Source organism: Leopardus geoffroyi, chromosome C1 (genome assembly GCF_018350155.1).
Source record: "Leopardus geoffroyi isolate Oge1 chromosome C1, O.geoffroyi_Oge1_pat1.0, whole genome shotgun sequence".
Lineage (NCBI taxonomy): Eukaryota > Metazoa > Chordata > Mammalia > Carnivora > Felidae > Leopardus > Leopardus geoffroyi.
The window spans coordinates 100,978,025-100,995,674 of NC_059328.1; the positions used below are offsets into that span (position 1 = coordinate 100,978,025).

The 17,650-nt window shown below is 40.7% G+C and overlaps 2 protein-coding genes across 6 annotated transcripts in view; one reads left to right on the forward strand and one right to left on the reverse strand.

Annotated features, from left to right (window-relative positions):
* WDR3 (WD repeat domain 3) overlaps window positions 1-11,869 on the forward strand; it is a 32,318-nt gene extending 20,449 nt beyond the window's left edge. For 2 of the 3 annotated variants that reach the window (XM_045478821.1, XM_045478818.1), the window contains exons 15-27: window positions 137-272; window positions 969-1,025; window positions 2,773-2,873; window positions 3,092-3,203; window positions 3,684-3,818; window positions 4,094-4,144; window positions 5,112-5,177; window positions 5,675-5,767; window positions 6,243-6,290; window positions 7,178-7,221; window positions 9,098-9,226; window positions 10,733-10,826; window positions 11,129-11,869. In XM_045478821.1, the coding sequence (XP_045334777.1) occupies window positions 137-272; window positions 969-1,025; window positions 2,773-2,873; window positions 3,092-3,203; window positions 3,684-3,818; window positions 4,094-4,144; window positions 5,112-5,177; window positions 5,675-5,767; window positions 6,243-6,290; window positions 7,178-7,221; window positions 9,098-9,226; window positions 10,733-10,826; window positions 11,129-11,284 (1,222 nt within the window). In that variant the 3' untranslated portion in view covers window positions 11,285-11,869. The remainder of the gene's footprint in view (window positions 1-136; window positions 273-968; window positions 1,026-2,772; window positions 2,874-3,091; window positions 3,204-3,683; window positions 3,819-4,093; window positions 4,145-5,111; window positions 5,178-5,674; window positions 5,768-6,242; window positions 6,291-7,177; window positions 7,222-9,097; window positions 9,227-10,732; window positions 10,827-11,128) is intronic. The other variant, XM_045478820.1, reaches the window with a different exon arrangement.
* Window positions 5,531-17,650, reverse strand: part of SPAG17 (sperm associated antigen 17) — a 239,686-nt gene continuing 227,566 nt past the window's right edge. For 2 of the 3 annotated variants that reach the window (XM_045478817.1, XM_045478815.1), the window contains exon 49: window positions 5,531-5,717. The gene's annotated coding sequence lies outside the window, so the exon portion shown is untranslated. Of the gene's footprint in view, window positions 5,718-10,157; window positions 10,362-17,650 lie in introns of those variants that run through there. The other variant, XM_045478816.1, reaches the window with a different exon arrangement.

The following is a 17,650-nucleotide window of genomic DNA, read 5'->3' on the forward strand; positions in this document are numbered from 1 at the left end:
ATGCTTAATCAACTGAGCCACCCAGGCACCCGACATGTGTATTTCTCTTGTGCTCCAGGGACTTTTTGGGATTTTTGTCTGCCTTTGTAGAGCCCTCATTTATTAATTTTTCCCTTGATGCTTTCTGTCCTGCTAGACTTTCTGTGAAACAAACCCGAACCTTGCAACTAGATGAAGATGTTCTTTGTGTCAGTTACTCTCCCAATCAGAAGCTGTTGGCTGTCTCTTTGCTGGACTGTACTGTGAAAATTTTCTATGTTGACACTTTAAAGGTACAGTGATTATGCCTGCAAATAGTTTCTGTCTTTCTGACTGACCTTGGTTGGGTTGAGACTGTAAAGTGGCCCTAACTGTGCCCAGCAGTGGTAGGTTTCTAAAAATTTATATGGGAATCAAAACATTTTAGGTGCACTAGGAAAGCCAGAGTTTTAAAGAACCCTTTGGTTCATAAATTTTGCTTGAGGCAAGTTCTATTTCGTAAGTTCAGAAAATCCTGTTGCAGCCAGTAGCTTAAGAGTGTTGTTGGGTCTCCCGGGCAGTGCTTCCACACTTGGCTATATGTCGGGATCGTTTGGGTAGCTTTTAAAACTATAAGATTACTGGGCCCTGTGCCCCGAGTCGGCAGGACTGGATCTGGCCTGGGAACATTGTTGTGAAGTGAGGGCCCAAAGTCTTTTCAGCTGAGAGGTGCCGTGAACATCCCTGTGCCCTATTGTGCCTGAGGCAGTGGGCGTCAGGGGCATGCTGGGCTCCACCACACTGCAGCACTCGTGGCAGGTGCACACAGGGTCCGCATGCTGGACCCAGACTGAGCTGCCTTCAGTGGTTTGTCTTCTCAGGAAATACAAAGCAATCCAGAACAGTGTTCATTATATTTTAAAGTTATATTTTTGATTCACTTGTAACAAACAGTGCCTATATTTTATAGATAGATGTGAATTATTTGTTCTTTTCTTTTTAATACTTAGTTTTTTCTCTCACTGTATGGACACAAACTGCCTGTTATATGCATGGACATCTCTTACGTAAGTAAAATGTAAACAGTGTCTCAGGAACAAGTTGTCTTTTCTAAAGCACTTTCTTAGTTCTTGGCTTGCTATCTTCACTTCAGAGTATTTTTTCATCCTGTTGTTAATCTTTCACCCAAAAAAGCCATAAAATGACGTATGTTATAATTGTACCTTAAATATGTATATTACTTTAGTACTTGCAGAATATGTTCACAAATGTCTTAATTAATCCTTAAAACTAACCCCACTGTGGATTTTCCAGATAGTATTTTGCTGTCTAAAATACTATAATTGGTAGACCGCCCTAAAATATGAATTTAAAAAAGGCTCCCTCTTTGTTCTGAAGGATAATGCTGGCGAGGAGGATGGAACTTGGCTTCGTATTTGGACACTTACCATATTTTGCACTATCTGTATACTTTTAGTCTCTTGACCAAAATCATATTTTTGCAATGTCTAGTTATGGCTAAGAGTGGCAATAATGTGTTTAAAGACACGATCTAGTCTGTGTGAAAGGGATCAGCCCCGTGCTCTAGCTGTTTGAATTCCATGCGTTAACAGTAGGTAGGTGTCACACAGTATTTCCGGTGTTCTTTTTTTTAATTTTTTTAATGTTTGTTTATTTATTTATTTTTTTTTTCAACGTTTATTTATTTTTGGGACAGAGAGAGACAGAGCATGAACAGGGGAGGGGCAGAGAGAGAGGGAGACACAGAATCGGAAACAGGCTCCAGGCTCTGAGCCATCAGCCCAGAGCCTGACGCGGGGCTCGAACTCACGGGCCGCGAGATCGTGACCTGGCTGAAGTCGGACGCTTAACCGACTGCGCCACCCAGGCGCCCCAATGTTTGTTTATTTTTGAGAGAGAGAGAGAGAGACAGAGTGTGAGTGGGGGAGAGGCAGAGAGAGAGAGACACAGAATCCAAAGCAGGCTCCAGGCTCCGAGCAGCTTAGCACAGAGCCCTATGTGGGGCTCGAACCCACAGACAATGAGATCATGACCTGAGCTGAAGTCGGACGCTTAACCGACTGAGCCACCCAGGCGCCCCATTTTCCGGTGTTCTTATGTTGGCAACCATTTGAACGAGAAGTTGAGATAGGAAAGATAGGAGAAATAGAGATCAGGAACATGAGCTAAAAGGTGGGTTGCAAACTTTCCAGTAGGTTCTTTCCCAGACTCTTCTTTCCTTCTTCCTCCCTCTTCCCCCAAATCCTAGGACAGAGATTAGACATTCTTCTTCCTATGTGTTTAACAACATAAATAGGTAACTGACATCAGGGCACACCACCACCCTACAGCAGTACAAACCCGCTGGAGCCGCAGAGTTCTTGCTCTCACTCAACAAGCTTTTAAAGGCAACCTTAGGGGCGCCTGGGTGGCGCAGTCGGTTAAGCGTCCGACTTCAGCCAGGTCGCGATCTCGCGGTCCGTGAGTTCGAGCCCCGCGTCGGGCTCTGGGCTGATGGCTCGGAGCCTGGAGCCTGTTTCCGATTCTGTGTCTCCCTCTCTCTCTGCCCCTCCCCCGTTCATGCTCTGTCTCTCTCTGTCCCAAAAATAAATAAACGTTGAAAAAAATAAATAAATAAAAAAATAAAGGCAACCTTAGATAAAAGCAAAGAAGTAGGTGCTCTTGATAGATGAAATTAATTGTTTGGTATTGATTTTACTGTTTCTGGAAAAAGTGGGTTAAATGTTCTGGGTAGTCTAATTGTAGAGTTTCTGATAGTCAAGCAAAGTAACGGTTTACTTCTCTTCCTTGTAGGATGGGACACTAATAGCCACTGGCTCTGCTGACAGGAACGTGAAAATCTGGGGTTTGGACTTCGGGGACTGCCACAAGTCTCTCTTTGCGCACGATGACAGGTAGGTGCTGTCTTTTCAAAGACGTCCCTTTGCGTCACCTGTATCACTTCCCTTGTGCCTCTGTGTCTATTATTTTAGTGTTTTCAGACAGTCATAAATGTAAAATTCTAAAATATAAATAATCACGCATTCTAGAACTAGCTCTTCAAAACTATGTGCATGAGACTCTTCACTAATGTGGAATTTGATGACATTTGCTCCCTTCTCTCACTTTTCAGCGTGATGTACCTCCAGTTCGTACCCAAGTCCCACCTCTTCTTCACCGCTGGGAAGGACCATAAGATTAAGCAGTGGGATGCGGACAAATTTGAACACATACAGACTCTGGAGGTGACTCTTGCTGCTTAGTTTCCTCAGTTCTCAGTACTTCAGAACTTTACTACTCAGTACTCAGTACTTCAGAACTTTACTACTCAATACTCAGTACTTCAGAACTTTACTACTCAGTACTCAGTACTTCAGAACTACTTTTTTTCTTTTTTTAATTTTTTTTATGTTTGTTTATTTTTCAGAGTGAGAAAGACAGAGGATGAGTTGGGGAGGGGCAGAGAGACAGGAAGACACAGAATCCCAAGCAGGCTCCAGGCTCTGAGCCATCAGCACAGAGCCTGATGTGGGGCTCGAACCCACAGACTGTGAGATCATGACCTGAGCCAAAGTCAGACACTCAACCGACTGAGCCACCCAGGCGCCCCTTTCAGAACTACTTTTAAGATCAAATGTGGGCCTCCCACTGATGTAGAGCAGGTATCGGTCAATGAATAAGGTATTTCTTCTCAGGGTTTTTGTTTTTGTTTCTTTTCTCTCCAGGGGCACCACCAGGAAATCTGGTGCTTGGCTGTAAGCCCCAGTGGAGACTATGTTGTGTCATCGTCCCATGACAAATCTCTGAGACTTTGGGAGAGAACAAGGGAGCCTCTTATTCTTGAGGAAGAAAGGGAGATGGTAAGGACTTAGGCTTGGTTACGGAGGTGCTGGTGGGTATCTGACCTGCTGTCCCAGCCGCGGCGTTCTGTCTAGTGTGGCCACCCCTCAGCCAGTGCGAATCCAGGGACCTCCAGGAGATGTTTCCAGCACTGCTGTCACCGATTCAGCAGCCACACAGAGACAGAGATGCTATTAGGGGACTGCATTTTGAAAGAAGCAGCTTTTCAGTCTCATTTCACTTCATGTAGAGACCATGTTTTTTCTTCCAGATTAACTTCTCTCTCTCTTGACAGCAAAGGGAAGCAGAATATGAGGAGAGCGTGGCGAAAGAAGACCAGCCAGTAGTAAGTAAATCTTTTGGGACTCTGAGATTGAGCCCTGTAATTATCTTATTCGAATTTACTTTAGTTTCAAGAATTTCTAATGGAATTAGAATTAGGATCAGATGCCGAAGTCATCACCAGCTCATGCAGGACGCTGTACAGTCCTGTTTGATTCAACTGTATATCCTGATTTTGAGGGACAAATGACTGACCAAATTTGGTAATGCATGATTGTCATTCTCGCTATTGTTTTGTTTCATTTTTTAAGGAGGCCTCATGGAATCATAGAACAAAAATAAAAATCAAAAGATTTCAGAATTTGTGGGGGGTTTTTTGCCTTTAATTTTAGAGAGAGAGAGAATGTGTGAGCACATGCTAGTGGGGGAGGAGTAGAGGGAGAGAGAAAGAGAGAGAGAGAGAATCCCAAGCAGGCTCCACCCTCAGTGTGGAACCCAGTGGGGCTCAACCTTACAACCCTGGGACCATGACCCGGAACCAAAATTGAGAGTCGGACACTCAACTGATTGAGCCACCCAGGTTCCCTTGGGCATTCTCTTTAAACTTTTGTAGAATAGGATATTCTCATAATAATGAATATAAAATACTTGCCAATGTTTGGCACTTAGTAAGTACCCTATTAATAGTAGTTGGTAACACCATGTTACCATTATTATAGTGATGTCTGTTCTTTTCTGGATATAAGATTAATTTATTGTTTGTTTTTTTAATGTCTATTTATTTTGAGTGAGAGTGCATACACGTGTGCAAGCAGAGGAGGGGCAGAGAGAGAGGGAGAGAGAGAATCCCAAGCATGCTCCACGCTGTCAGCCTAGAGCCCGATGTGCGGATTGATCTCACAAATCACGAGATCACAACCTGAGGCAAATTCAAGAGTCAGATGCTTAACTTACTGAGCCACCCAGGTGCCTCTAATTGGTTCTGTAATGCCTCTCAGCAGTATTGTCAAGGATCTCTTTTTTTCTGGCAGGTTCCAGGAGAGACTCAAGGTGACAATTACTTTACTGGAAAGAAAACTATTGAAACGGTCAAAGCGGTACGTTGATACAGAATGTAGTATCTCAGTTTTAAAGAGGATCCCAACTTTTCAGTGAAAAGTTTTTGTCAACCAGATAGCCCTTTTGTGGCGAAAAGTTGATGAAATATGTAGGTGGAGATCATAACCCCTGTTTTCCTTCCTTGTAAGCGAGGACAGAAGTAGTGCCAAGTCGGTGATGGTTTGTAGAAAGGAGAGCTCATTCTCCCCAGTGTCCTGGAAGCAGCACCTCTAAGGTGCCGGGAGCTGCCCTGCTCCCTGAGTGCACATACATACGGTCTCACCTGAATCCAAGGCGCTTAGTGTCCTCCCTGTAAATTAGAAAGAAAAGAAAAACCAAAGACGTCTACAAGTGGCTGTCTGGCACTCTACTGACACGTGTTTATTACACTGATTCAAGTTATGTGATAGTTCTCTAGTCAGGTCTTCTGGTTGCAGTGTTCCAGGATGATGGGGCATGTGGCAATGATGTCTGTCCTTTGTTGCCATCTGTGTAGGCTGAGAGGATCATGGAGGCTGTCGAGCTATACCGAGAGGAAACTGCAAAAATGAAGGAACACAAAGCCATTTGTAAAGCTGCAGGGAAAGAGGTGAGATAGTCCATGAAGTTACACTCTCAGAAACGTGTCTAAATGGAATTCCTGAGATGAAAACCATCATTTTAGGACGTTCTTGACTCAGAACTGCAAATGAGATAAACGTAATAGAGTCTTTCCTATTTCAAGTATTAGAAAGAAGGAGTTGAGGGCCTAGGAGGAGGGAAGCTTGGTTTTAATGGAAAGCAAAAGAGAGGAAATTCCAGACTGAGGTGACCATTATATTGGGTAGAAACTCCTGCTCCTGCTTTGGTTGCAGAGGCACTGTAACCATTCCAGATTTCCAGATAAAATATTGTCCCAACTCATTCTCAGCACTATTAAAACTAAAAGGCCTGGTCATTGTTTTATATTCTTTCAATTTGTAGGGTTTCCCTTTTCAAAACTAGAGTACGATTGTCGCCCTGCCTGTGACAGGCACTATCCAAGTCTTGTTTTTTAATGACGTGATTTAATAATTTCTTCATAGGTTCCTCTTCCCATCAACCCCATCCTGATGGCCTATGGCAACATCTCTGTGAGTAGAGTGTCTAACAGCTTCCCCCTGGTTACTCAGAGGTTCCTTTCAGGGACAAGAGAGGCAAAGTAGGAAGTGAGGAGGCATGATTTTTTTTTTTTAATGTTTGTTTATTTTGAGAGAAAGAGAGGAGTGTAAGTGGGGGAAGGGTGGAGAGAGAGAGAAGAGAGAATCCCAAGCAGGCTCCTTACTGTCAGCCCGGAGCCTGACACAGGGCTCGATCGTGAGATCATGACCTGAGCCACGATCAGAGTTGGACTCTTAACTGACTGAGCCACCCAGGCGCCCCTCAAGAGGCATGATTTGAGGCTGGACATATTGGGAAATACTTTGCCGTTAAAACTTTATTTTGTCTTCCGTGGTGTTGAGTATTTCAAAAGGACCATTTTAGCGTAACAGCCAAGCCATCCTTTTTGGTTGGACTGGATGGCATTCTCGTATTTTCTAGTGCTTATTTGTCCAGTTTCCAAAGCCCTCTTGCAGGTTCTGTCCATGTAAATGAACTTGGAAATTGAGGTTTCTGGAGGAAAAGTTGGCATGCGTCAGTCAGATAGAGGAGGAGGGAGAAATGGGACAGTGTGTGCACATCGAGCAGTCTGCAGTACGTTCCATGCACGTGTCATTCGTCGCACTCATCCTGTGAGTCAGGGCAGCCTCATTTTAGTGCTAGGAAACTGGCCTGACAGATAGAAAGTAACACAGTTGGGGAGTGGCAGAGCTGGACTGCGAACCCAAACGTGACAGACTCTAAGCCCGCACATGCATTGCCCTCTTAGAGCGCCATTTGTCATGTGAGCGGGATCCCTGGTGTTTAGGAGATAGGAATGAGGGAGCCTCCGTAGAAACCAACCCAGGGCATCACTAAGGCTGCTGTGCTTCCTTTACAGCCTTCAGCTTATGTGTTGGAGATTTTTAAAGGAATCAAGTCGAGGTGAGTCCCAGTGTATGGGTACAATTTGTCAGCTAACATTTACTGACTGCCTGTCTGACCATGAGATAAACAGGAGTTATAACTGATGGTTATTTTCCATGTAAGTTGAACTATGTCAGCATTTTAGTGGAAAATAATACATTATAAGGCTCTTTCTGAGGCAGAGCCAGGAGGCTCCTCCTAAACTATGAAGGGAAATTTTAGGGACAAACGAAGGGTAGTGCTACTGCACATTGGGGGTAATGAAAGCATCTATCATCAGTCACAAGTACCAACTGGTAACCTTTTCTGATTGTGTGTTTCCGATGGCTTATTTTTATTGGAATCCTGCTGTATATAATGTTGTATCCTGTCCTTTTTCACAGAATATTTCCTGAGCGTTTGCTCATGTTACCAATATTCTTCAAAAATAAATTTGTTGCGTTATATCAAAACGCTCATTGCATGGATAATTACTATTGGATTTGCTTTTGATTTTTGCTGTTAGCAGTAGTGCTTCTGTGAACACCTTTACATAGAAATCTTCGTTGTTGTTTTTTAAGATAAGAATCCTAGCATAACAATAACTGATCAATGGGCATGAGCTCCTTAAAGGTCTGTGTTGCGGAATTACTTTCCAGAATGCTTGTAATGACTTTTTACCAGGCTTTGAAAAATTCTTTGCCAGTTTCAGAGGCAAAAGGTAGTATTGTATTGTATTAATTTCTTTCAATTATTAATGAATTTGTTGGCCTTTGTCTTTTTTTCCTGTGAATTTTTAGTTTCCCTTTCTTGTACGCTTCAGTAATTTCTCATTGGTTTCTAAAAATTCTTTATATCTCTTGTTCTGTATTTTTAGGATCATGTTTCTTGTTTGTGATTTACCTTTGGGTTTTATTTATGAGTTTGACATACTGATAGGTCATAACGATTCTCAATATCTGAATCTGTCCCTTACAACAAGAAGTAAACAGACCTGAGGATAATGACGAAACTTCACTAGAGAAACGTAAAAGAAAATTTAAATGAATGGAAGTGTTACACATTCCTAGAAGGGAAGATTCTGTGTTCTAAAGATTTACTTGTTTTTTTAAAAAAACTAATTTACAGGTTGGTGACTCTAGTTGAAGTCCTCTTGAGATTTGGAATTGGAATTGATGAAATGATATTAGAACTAGTTCAAAAAAAGTAAAACAAACCAGAAGAATAGCAAGAGAGAGATTCTCCTGGATTAAAAAGCTATAAAATTAGCAGAACTAAAATAATACAGGATTGTTGTCAGAATCAGTCAGTCATGAGGACCAACTTGAAAGCCCTGAAAGAGAGTCTAAAATGTGAAGATTCAGGGGCGCCTGGGTGGCGCAGTCGGTTAAGCGTCCGACTTCAGCCAGGTCACGATCTCGCAGTCCCTGAGTTCGAGCCCCGCGTCGGGCTCTGGGCTGATGGCTCAGAGCCTGGAGCCTGTTTCCGATTCTGTGTCTCCCTCTCTCTCTGCCCCTCCCCCGTTCATGCTCTGTCTCTCTCTGTCCCAAAAATAAATAAACGTTGAAAAAAAAAAAATTTTAAATGTGAGGATTCAATACATGGTAAAAGAAGTATCATAATGTAAAGGCGGAACATTCAACAAAAGACTTTGGAGAAATTAGTTAATCTGGAAAACCAGTTAGATTCTCCTATCGTGCCATGGACCAGAATGCATCAAATAGATTAAAATATTAAATGTAAAAAACAAAACATGGAAAAGAGGGAACCATCCAGAATATAAACGAATATTAAATTTAACTCTGAATGGGTAAGATCTATTCAAACATAAAATCATAGAAAAATCAGTAGAAGTTTTAAAATTGAGCAGGTTAAGAAATGTGGCATTTTTAGTGTTTATTCTCTTTGTCTTCAGCGAGCTGGAAGAGTCTCTGCTTGTGCTGCCTTTCTCTTACGTCCCAGACGTCCTGAAGCTCTTTAACGAATTCATCCAGCTGGGCTCTGATATTGAACTTCTGTGCAGGTGCCTCTTCTTTCTGCTCAGGTAACCTGCTTTCCAAAGAGTACCGTGTCTACTCGGCCTGACCGCCCTGGTGCTACTTTAACTGATGGTGTCCACACTGGAATTAGGAACTCCAATGTTTGAGACTCAGAGATGGTTACAGGATTTCACTGCTGTGTGACATAAATTATTTCTTATGCTGTGGAATCAGTCTTGTCCTTAAACAAGGGTCATGGTGGCCCATCTCTTTAAGTAATGAGGCGGAGCACTGCTCAGGGATGCTTAGTAGGCATAAGCCTCCAGGCTGCAGTAGCTCTGGTTCTGGTCTGTTTGCTGAGAGCCCAGTACCGAGTGGCCAGTTGGCCTCATTCGTTTTGTCTGTTTAACTGTTTAGTGTAACAAAAGGATTTGGTTTTGTCCTCCTAACAGCATTGTCTGGAATAATGTCTTTATTTTCCTGGGTCTCTAGAAACAAATGGAAACATCAGGGCATATCCAGAGGGAAGTAAGAAACAAAGGAAATATGTTTATTAGACTATTCTTAAATATGTAGAATTGCTCTTAATGTGTAATTGAGAAGAGTGTGTTTGTAGGAGTTTAAGAGTGTACTCTTGTATCTCTGCCCCCTCAGTCTCCAGCCGTTACAACAGAGACCGGGAATAGAGACAGATCCAACACTCCTTGAAATGCTATTAGGAAGACAAGATACAAACTCATCAGCCAATACCAAAGAGTTAAAAAACTAACAAAGAGATATATTTAGAGAATTCGTATTTGAATTGACCTATTTTCATGACTCTTAATCCTGTGTTCCTTTTATTCCATCAAGATAGTAGCAATAGAAGAACAGGGATATGTTTATGTTAGTCTCTTGCCATATTTATAATTTGAGGCAAGTGATGAGGCCTCAAGTTGGCACTCAACGATGTTGCTAATAATTTCTTACTGCTTGGCATAAGTACTAAATCGGGGTTTCTGATCTTAAGGGAAACACTAGGAATATTTCCAGCATATCAGAGGGTTGGAGATGGCTAGTGCCTTACAAGTAGCTGTGACAGGTCACACATGAGTGTGAGTTACGCATCGAGAACATGAATTCATTGTAGGTCATCTTGGTACTGTAGGTCAGAGTTTGACTCTCTCGTCAGTGACTATCTTCTTTTCTGCTGTGGCTTCCCTAGAAATATTAACAAACCTTTTGTTTAGTTAGCATTTCTTAGCACACTCATTCCTCTCTGAGCTTTCCTAGAATACCATTGTCAAAGTCTGCGGCCTCATGGTAGATGGCAGGGAAAAGGGCCAGCTTTGCAAACAAGTTGAATGTGTCATAACTTTTAGGATAGTATTGTTAAAATTGACATCAGATAAAAGCGAGTAGTAGAGAGGAAACATCTTCAGCCATTTTTTATACTGCCATGATATGGTAAAATTAATCCTTTTTTTGCTTTTTTTTTTTTTTTTGCTTTGATATTATCTGTTTGCTTTTCTAGAAAGGATGAGCGGAGCAATACCTCTCTTTGTAACGTGACTGTTTTGCTTTTCTATTAGGATTCACTTTGGGCAGATCACTAGTAACCAAATGCTTGTGCCAGTCATTGAAAAATTAAAGGAAACAACTATTTCAAAAGTCAGCCAAGTCCGGGTAGGTGTCCCTGTAGTAATGCAGTAATGAGGGGGAAATCCTAGTGTGTGTGTGACTTTGAAGTAGCACAGTGAGCTGTGCCTTGTCTTTGGTGATATTGACCAGACATATATCTGTATTGAGGTAAGATTTCCACTATATTGGATAAAGAATAGAGAGAAGAAAACAAAACGAGAAAGACCTTAGACAAGGAGGGATGCCCAAGAACACCTGAAGCATTGGTTCTCCTGACTTGCACATGCTGCTGCGATTGAACTCAAGTGAGAGAATGTTCATCTCACCTTTCTTCTGTCCCTCCCCAGGATGTTATTGGCTTCAATATGGCAGGTCTTGAATATCTCAAGAGGGAATGTGAGGCAAAAAGTGAAGTTATGTTTTTTGCTGATGCTACCAGCCACTTGGAAGAAAAGAAGAGGAAGAGGAAAAAGAGGGAGAAGCTAATTTTAACATATACTTAAAATTGAAATGCGGTACCCTTTTCTTTTTATTTAAAAGGACTTCTAAACTAAGCTGTCAAATTAAAAATTACCAAAGACCAGAGCTTACTGTGTTACAGAAGATGTCAGGATGTGGTTCCCAGCTTTGCCTGAGGAGATCCCAATGTGAGATTATGGGCCCCATGTCTTGGACATAAGGCCTCAGAGTTCAAAATCTTTCTGTGCCCTCAGAGGTTGAGCCCTGCAGGAGGTATTCCTATCATATTCTGTCAGGGAACAATGAACTTTTTGTTTGTTTTTTACTAGTTATTTCACTAGAGCTAAAATGAACATTTCAAAAGTTTTTCTTATTTCTGTGATAACAGAAGATTTGTTGATATGTTACTCTTTGTATTACGTTTTATCTCCTGCAGAGACCGTCAAGTGCACAATTGATTGCCCTCTCCCCATAAGTGCAGAGTCATGGACTTAGCTGAAAAGGACCATAAAAATGATCTAAAACAGCCTCCTTAAGCTCAACCTCTTGCAGGAGGTTATAACTGTATGTAAAAATATCTAATTGCTAATCTTTTCTACTTGTTTCTAATTAAAGTGTAGTTAAGCTGAGATGTCTTACTGGGCTTTTGGGTGATTAATACCATATACATATGTATGTACACGGTAAGGATTTGGGGAGGTGAGAATATTTTAGGAAAAGAAATGGATACATTCCTTTGGGCCTGACTTTTCTTTGTGGGACGTTTTTAAGGCACTAATCCAACCTTGTTACAGTTCTGTTTGGATTTGTGTTTGTTTGTTTGTTTGTTTTTTCTTCTTTAAGATTTATTTAAATTCTCGTTAGTTAACATACAGTGTAACATTAGAGTCACATGTCCAGTATAGTGATTCAGTACTTTCATACAACATGCAGTGCTCATCACAAGTGCATTCCTTAATCCCCATTGCCTACTTAACCCATCTCCCCCCACCGCCTCCTTCTGGTAACCATCAGTTTGTTCTCTACAGTTAAGTCTCTTTCTTGGTTTGCTTCTCTCTTTTTCTCAGTTTGTTCATTTGTTTTGTTTCTTAAATTCCAGGTATGAGTGAAATCATAATTGTCTTTCTCTGACTTATTTTTTGTAGCATAATAATACTCTCTCGCTCCATCTATGTCATTGCAAATGGCAAAATTTCATTCTGTTTCGTGGCTGAGTAATATCCCATTGTACGTATGTACCACATCTTTATCCATTCATCAACCGATGGACACTTGGGCTGCTTCCATAATTTGGCTATTAAAGGTTTTGGTGCTATAAACATTGAGATGCATTATCCCTTTGAATTAGTACTTTTGTATTCTTTGGGTAAAAACGCCTCGTAGTGCAATTGCTGGATCATAGGTTAATTCTAACTTTAATTTTTTGAGGAAACTCCACACTGTTTTCCAGAGCAGCTGCACCAGTTTGCATTCCCACCAACAGTGCAAGAGGGTTCCCCTTTCTCTACATCCTCACCAGCACCTGTGGTTTCTTGTGTTGTTGATTTTAGCCATTCTGACAGGTGTGACGTGATCTTTCTTTGTAGTTTTGATTGGTATTTCCCTGATGACGAGTGATGTTGAACATCTTTTTGTATGTCTGTTGGCCATCTGGATGTCATCTTTGGAAAAAGGTCTGTTCATGTCTTCTCATTTTTAAATTGGATTATTTGTTTTTTGTGTGTGTTGAGTTGGGTAAGTTCTTTATAGATTTTGGATACTAACCCTTTATCAGATATGTCATTTGCAAATATCTTCTCCCCTTGAGCAGGCTTTCTTTTAGTTTTGTTGGTTGTGTCCTTCGCTGTGCAGAAGCTTTTTATTTTGATGAGGTCCCAATAATTTATTTTTGCTCTTGTTTCCCTTGCCTCAGAAGACATAGCTAGAAAGAAGTTGGCTATGCTCGATGTCAAAAAGGTTACTGTGTTCTCTCAGAATTTTATGGTTTCAGGTCTCACATGTAGGTCTTTCATCCATTTTGAATTGATTTTTGTGTTTGGTGTAAGAAAGTGGTCCAGTTTCATTGTTTTGCACGTTGCTGTCCAGTTTTCCCAACACCATTTGTTGAAGAGGCTGTCTTTTTCCCATTGGATATGCTTTTCCTGCTTTGTTGAACATTAGTTGACCATATAGTTGGGGGTTCATTTCTGGGTTTTCTGTTCTGTTTCATTGGTCTGCATGTCTGTTTTTGTGGCAGTGCCGTACTCTTTGGCTCACTTCAGCTTTGTAATATAACTTGAAGTCTGGAACTGTGATGCCTCCAGCTTTGCTTTGTGTTTTCAAGATTGCTTTGGCTATTCAGGATCTTTTGTGGTTCCATACAAATTTTCAGATTGTTTCTTCTAGCTATGTGAAAACTTCTGGTGGTATTTTGATAGAGATTGCATTAAATGTGTAGATTGCTTTGTGTAATATAGACATTTTAACATTATTTGTTCTTCTAACTCATGAGCCTGGAATGTTTTTCCATTTCTTTGTGTCATCTTCAATTTCTTTTCATCAGTGTTTTATAGTTTTCCGAGTATTGGTCTTTTACCCCTTTGGGTAGGTTTATTCCTAGGTATCTTATGTTTTTGGTGCAGTTGTAAATGGGAATGTTTTCGTAATTTCTCTTTCTGCTGCTTCATTATTGGTATATAGAAATGCAACAGGTTCTGTATGTTGATTTTGTATCCTGTGACTTTACTGAATTACTGTGTCAGTTCTAGCAGTTTTTTGGTGGAGCCTTTCAGTTTTTCTACATAGAGTATTATGTCATCTGCACATAGTGAAAGTTTGACTTCTTCCTTGCCAATTTGAATGCCTTTTATTTCTTTTTGTTGTCTGATTGCTGAGGCTAGGACTCCCAGTGCTGTATTAAATAACTGTGGTGAGAGTGGACATCCCTGTCTTGTTCTGTAGAGGAAAAGCTCTCAGTTTTACTCGTTGAGGATGATATTAGCTGTGGGTGTTTCATATATGGTCTTTATTATGTTGAAATATGTTCCCTCTAAACTTACTTTGTTGAGGGTTTTTATCATGAATGGATGTTGTACTTTGTCAAATGCTTTTTCTGCATCTATTGAGAGGATCATATGCTTCTTATCTTTCTTTTATTAATGTGGTGTATCATGATGATTGATTTGTGAATATTGAACCACCCTTGCAGCCCAGAAATAAATCCCACTTGATCATAGTGAATATGTTACTGTTGGATTTGGTTTGCTGGTGTTTTATTGAGAATTTTTGCATCCATGTTCATCAGAATATTGGCCTACAGTTCTCTTTTTTAGTAGAGTCTTTATCTGGTTTTGGTGTAAGGGTAATGCTGGCTTCATAAAATGAATTTGGAAGTTTTCTTTCCTTTTCTGTTTTTTCAAACAGTTTGAGAAGAATAGGCATGAACTCTTCTTTAAATATTTCATAGAATTCCCCTGTGAAGCCATCTGGCCCTGGACTTTTGTTTGTTGGGACTTTTTTTTTATTACTGATCAGTTATATGCTGGTTATTGGTACGTTCGTTTTCTTTTTGTTTCAATTTTGGTAGTTCATGTTTCTAGGAATTTATCCATTTCTTCCAGGTTGTTCAATTTGTTGGCATATATTTCTCATAATATTCTCTTATAATTGTTGTACTTCTGTGGTGTTGGTTATTCTCATCTCTTATTTGTGATTTTATTTGTTTGAGTCCTTTTTCTTGATAAGTCTGGCTAGAGGTTTATCAATTTAACTGATGTTTTCCCCAAGAACCATCTCCTGGTTTCACCAATCTGTTTTATTGGGGTTGTTTTTGTTTGTTTTGGTTTTTTTTTTAGTTTCTAAATAAGATAATTTATATTATTTCCCTTCTTCTGCTGGCTTTAGGCTTCATTTGTTGTTCTTTTTCTAGCTCCTTTAGGTATAATGTTAGGTCATTTATTTGAGAAGTTTCTTGCTTCTTGAGATAGGCTTGTATAGGTATAAACTTCCCTCTTGTAACTGCTTTTGCTGCATCCCAAACAAAGGTTTTGGACTGCTATGTTTTCATTTTCATTTGTTTCCATGTATTTTTTTTTCTTCTTTGATTTCCTGGTTGACGCATTCATTGTTTAGTAACATGTTGTTTAGTTTTTGTGTATTTGTGGTCTTTCCAAATTTTTTCTTGTGGTTGACTTCAAGTTTCATAGTGCTCTGTGGTCTGAAATATGCATGGTATGATCTCAATCTTTTTGTATTTGTTGACGCCTGTTTTATGACCTAATATGTGATCTGTTCTGGAGAATGTTCCATGTGCACTTGAAAAAATATGTATTCTGTTGTTTTAGGATAGGATGTTGTGAATATATCCTTTAGGCCCATCTGGTCAAGCGTGTCATTCAAAGCCATTGTTGCCTTGTTGATTTTCTGTTTAGGTGATCTGTCCCTTGGTGTAAGTGGGGTATTAAAGTGCCCTACTATTATGTGTTATTGTGTATAGTTTGTTTATGTTTGTTATTGATTGTTTTATATATATTTGGGTACTTCCAAGTTGGGTGTATAAATACTGAACAATTGTTATATCTTCTTGTTGGTTTGTCCCCTTAATGATTATATAACATTCTTATCTCTTTTTAAAGTCTTTGTTTTAAAGTCTAGTTTGTCTAATAGAAGTACTGCTACTCTGGCTTTCTTTTGACATCCATTTGCATGATAGATGTTTCACCATCCCCCCCACTTTCTATCTGTAGGTGTCTTTAGGTCTAAAATGAGTCTCTTGTAGGCAGCATATAGAAGGGTACCCATGTCTTTTGATTGGAGCATTTAGTATTTACATTCAAAGTAATTATTGATAGACATGTATTTATTGCCACTTTATTTTTTCTCGTTTCTGAAGATTTTCTTTGATCCTTTTCTTCTTTTCGCTTTTGGTTTCCTTTGTAGTCAGAGTCCCCTTTGATATTTCTTGCAGTGCTGGGTTAGTGGTCATGAATTTCATTTTTGTCTAGTAAAACTGTCACTCCTTTTATTCTGAATGATAGCCTTGCTGGATAGAGTATTCTTGGCTGCAGATTTTTCCCACTCAGCACTTTGAATATATCCTACCACTCCCTTCTGGCTTGTCAAATTTCTGTTGAGAAATCCCCAGCTAGCCATATAGGTTTTCCCTTGTAAGTGAGGGACTTCTTTTGTCTTGTTGCTTTTAAGGTTTTTCTTTATCATTATGTTTGCAAATTTAATTTAATTATAATATGACTTGGTGATGTGTGGACAGGGATTTATGCTGGTCTTGTAGGCTAGGGGCCTGCCTTGCTGGGACTGAGGCAGGCCTGACTGAGAAGAGCAGTCCTGCCAGAGCGGAGAGGTGTGTGAGGCTTGGAGTAAGCGAATTAGGCAGCCAGTGTCAACACTGAGCTGCTTCCCTCAGGGTGGCTCTGTGTTTATGCTGAGGGGCAGGGGAGGGAAATGGTGCCTGCCAGCTCCTTTGTTCCCAGAGAGGTGTCTATGGTTGCCTCTCAGGGATGCTGTGGAGAAGAGTGAATAATACTCCCCCTCTGTGCCCCAGGCGTTCTTCAGATGTTTCCACACTATTTCCCCCTGGGTTGTCTGCCTGCTTTCTCTTTAGGAGCAGCACAGTGCCCCCTGGGCTCTCTCCCAGCCAAGCCGCTGCTGACCTTTAAAACCAGGCTTTAAGCCCACTGGTTGCAGCCTTTCTCATTTTCCAAGCGAATGGCTTCAGGGAAACATTCTCCTTCTGCTTCCCCTGGCTGCTATTCCCCTCTGTCGTATATATACATACATATATATGTACGTATATATATAAATGCTGTTCTCTGTGACCACAGCTCCCTTGCCTCCATAGCACCCATTTCTTCCCTAAAACACATCTCCACACTTACTGCCTTCTTCAAGGTGCCCTCTTCTCTGCCTTTAGTTGTGGAGTTTAGTCTGTCAATTGATTTCTGGGGTATTTAGGGTGATTTTATAATTATCTAGTTGTTGTTTGTCGGACAAGATAAGCCCAGGTTCTCCTACTCCACTGCTGTCGTCTTCTGTCTTCTTGAGTCAGTTTCAGTGGGTGGTGTCCTTCTGTGAATATGTCCATTTCATTGGTGCTGTGTTGTGGTGCCACCATTTTCTTGACAGTCTCAGGGCTGTAGTCCTTGTGGTGTCATTCTCCAAGGTCCCTAGCCACAAGTCCAATACTGTTCCTACACATAACACAGTCACGGAAGCAAAGTAAGGAATATAGTGGGGTTATTCACTGGGCAGAATAGGAGTAAAGAAAGATTCTTTTGGCATAGAGTTCCTGAGGCTTAACTACAAAAAGGTAAGAGAAGAGATCGCATGGTGGATTTTAGGTGCTTCTAGTCTGAAGCAGCAGCCTTTTCTTTAGGTGGCTGTTCCTGCCACTAGAGAGAGGAGTTAGTGTACTT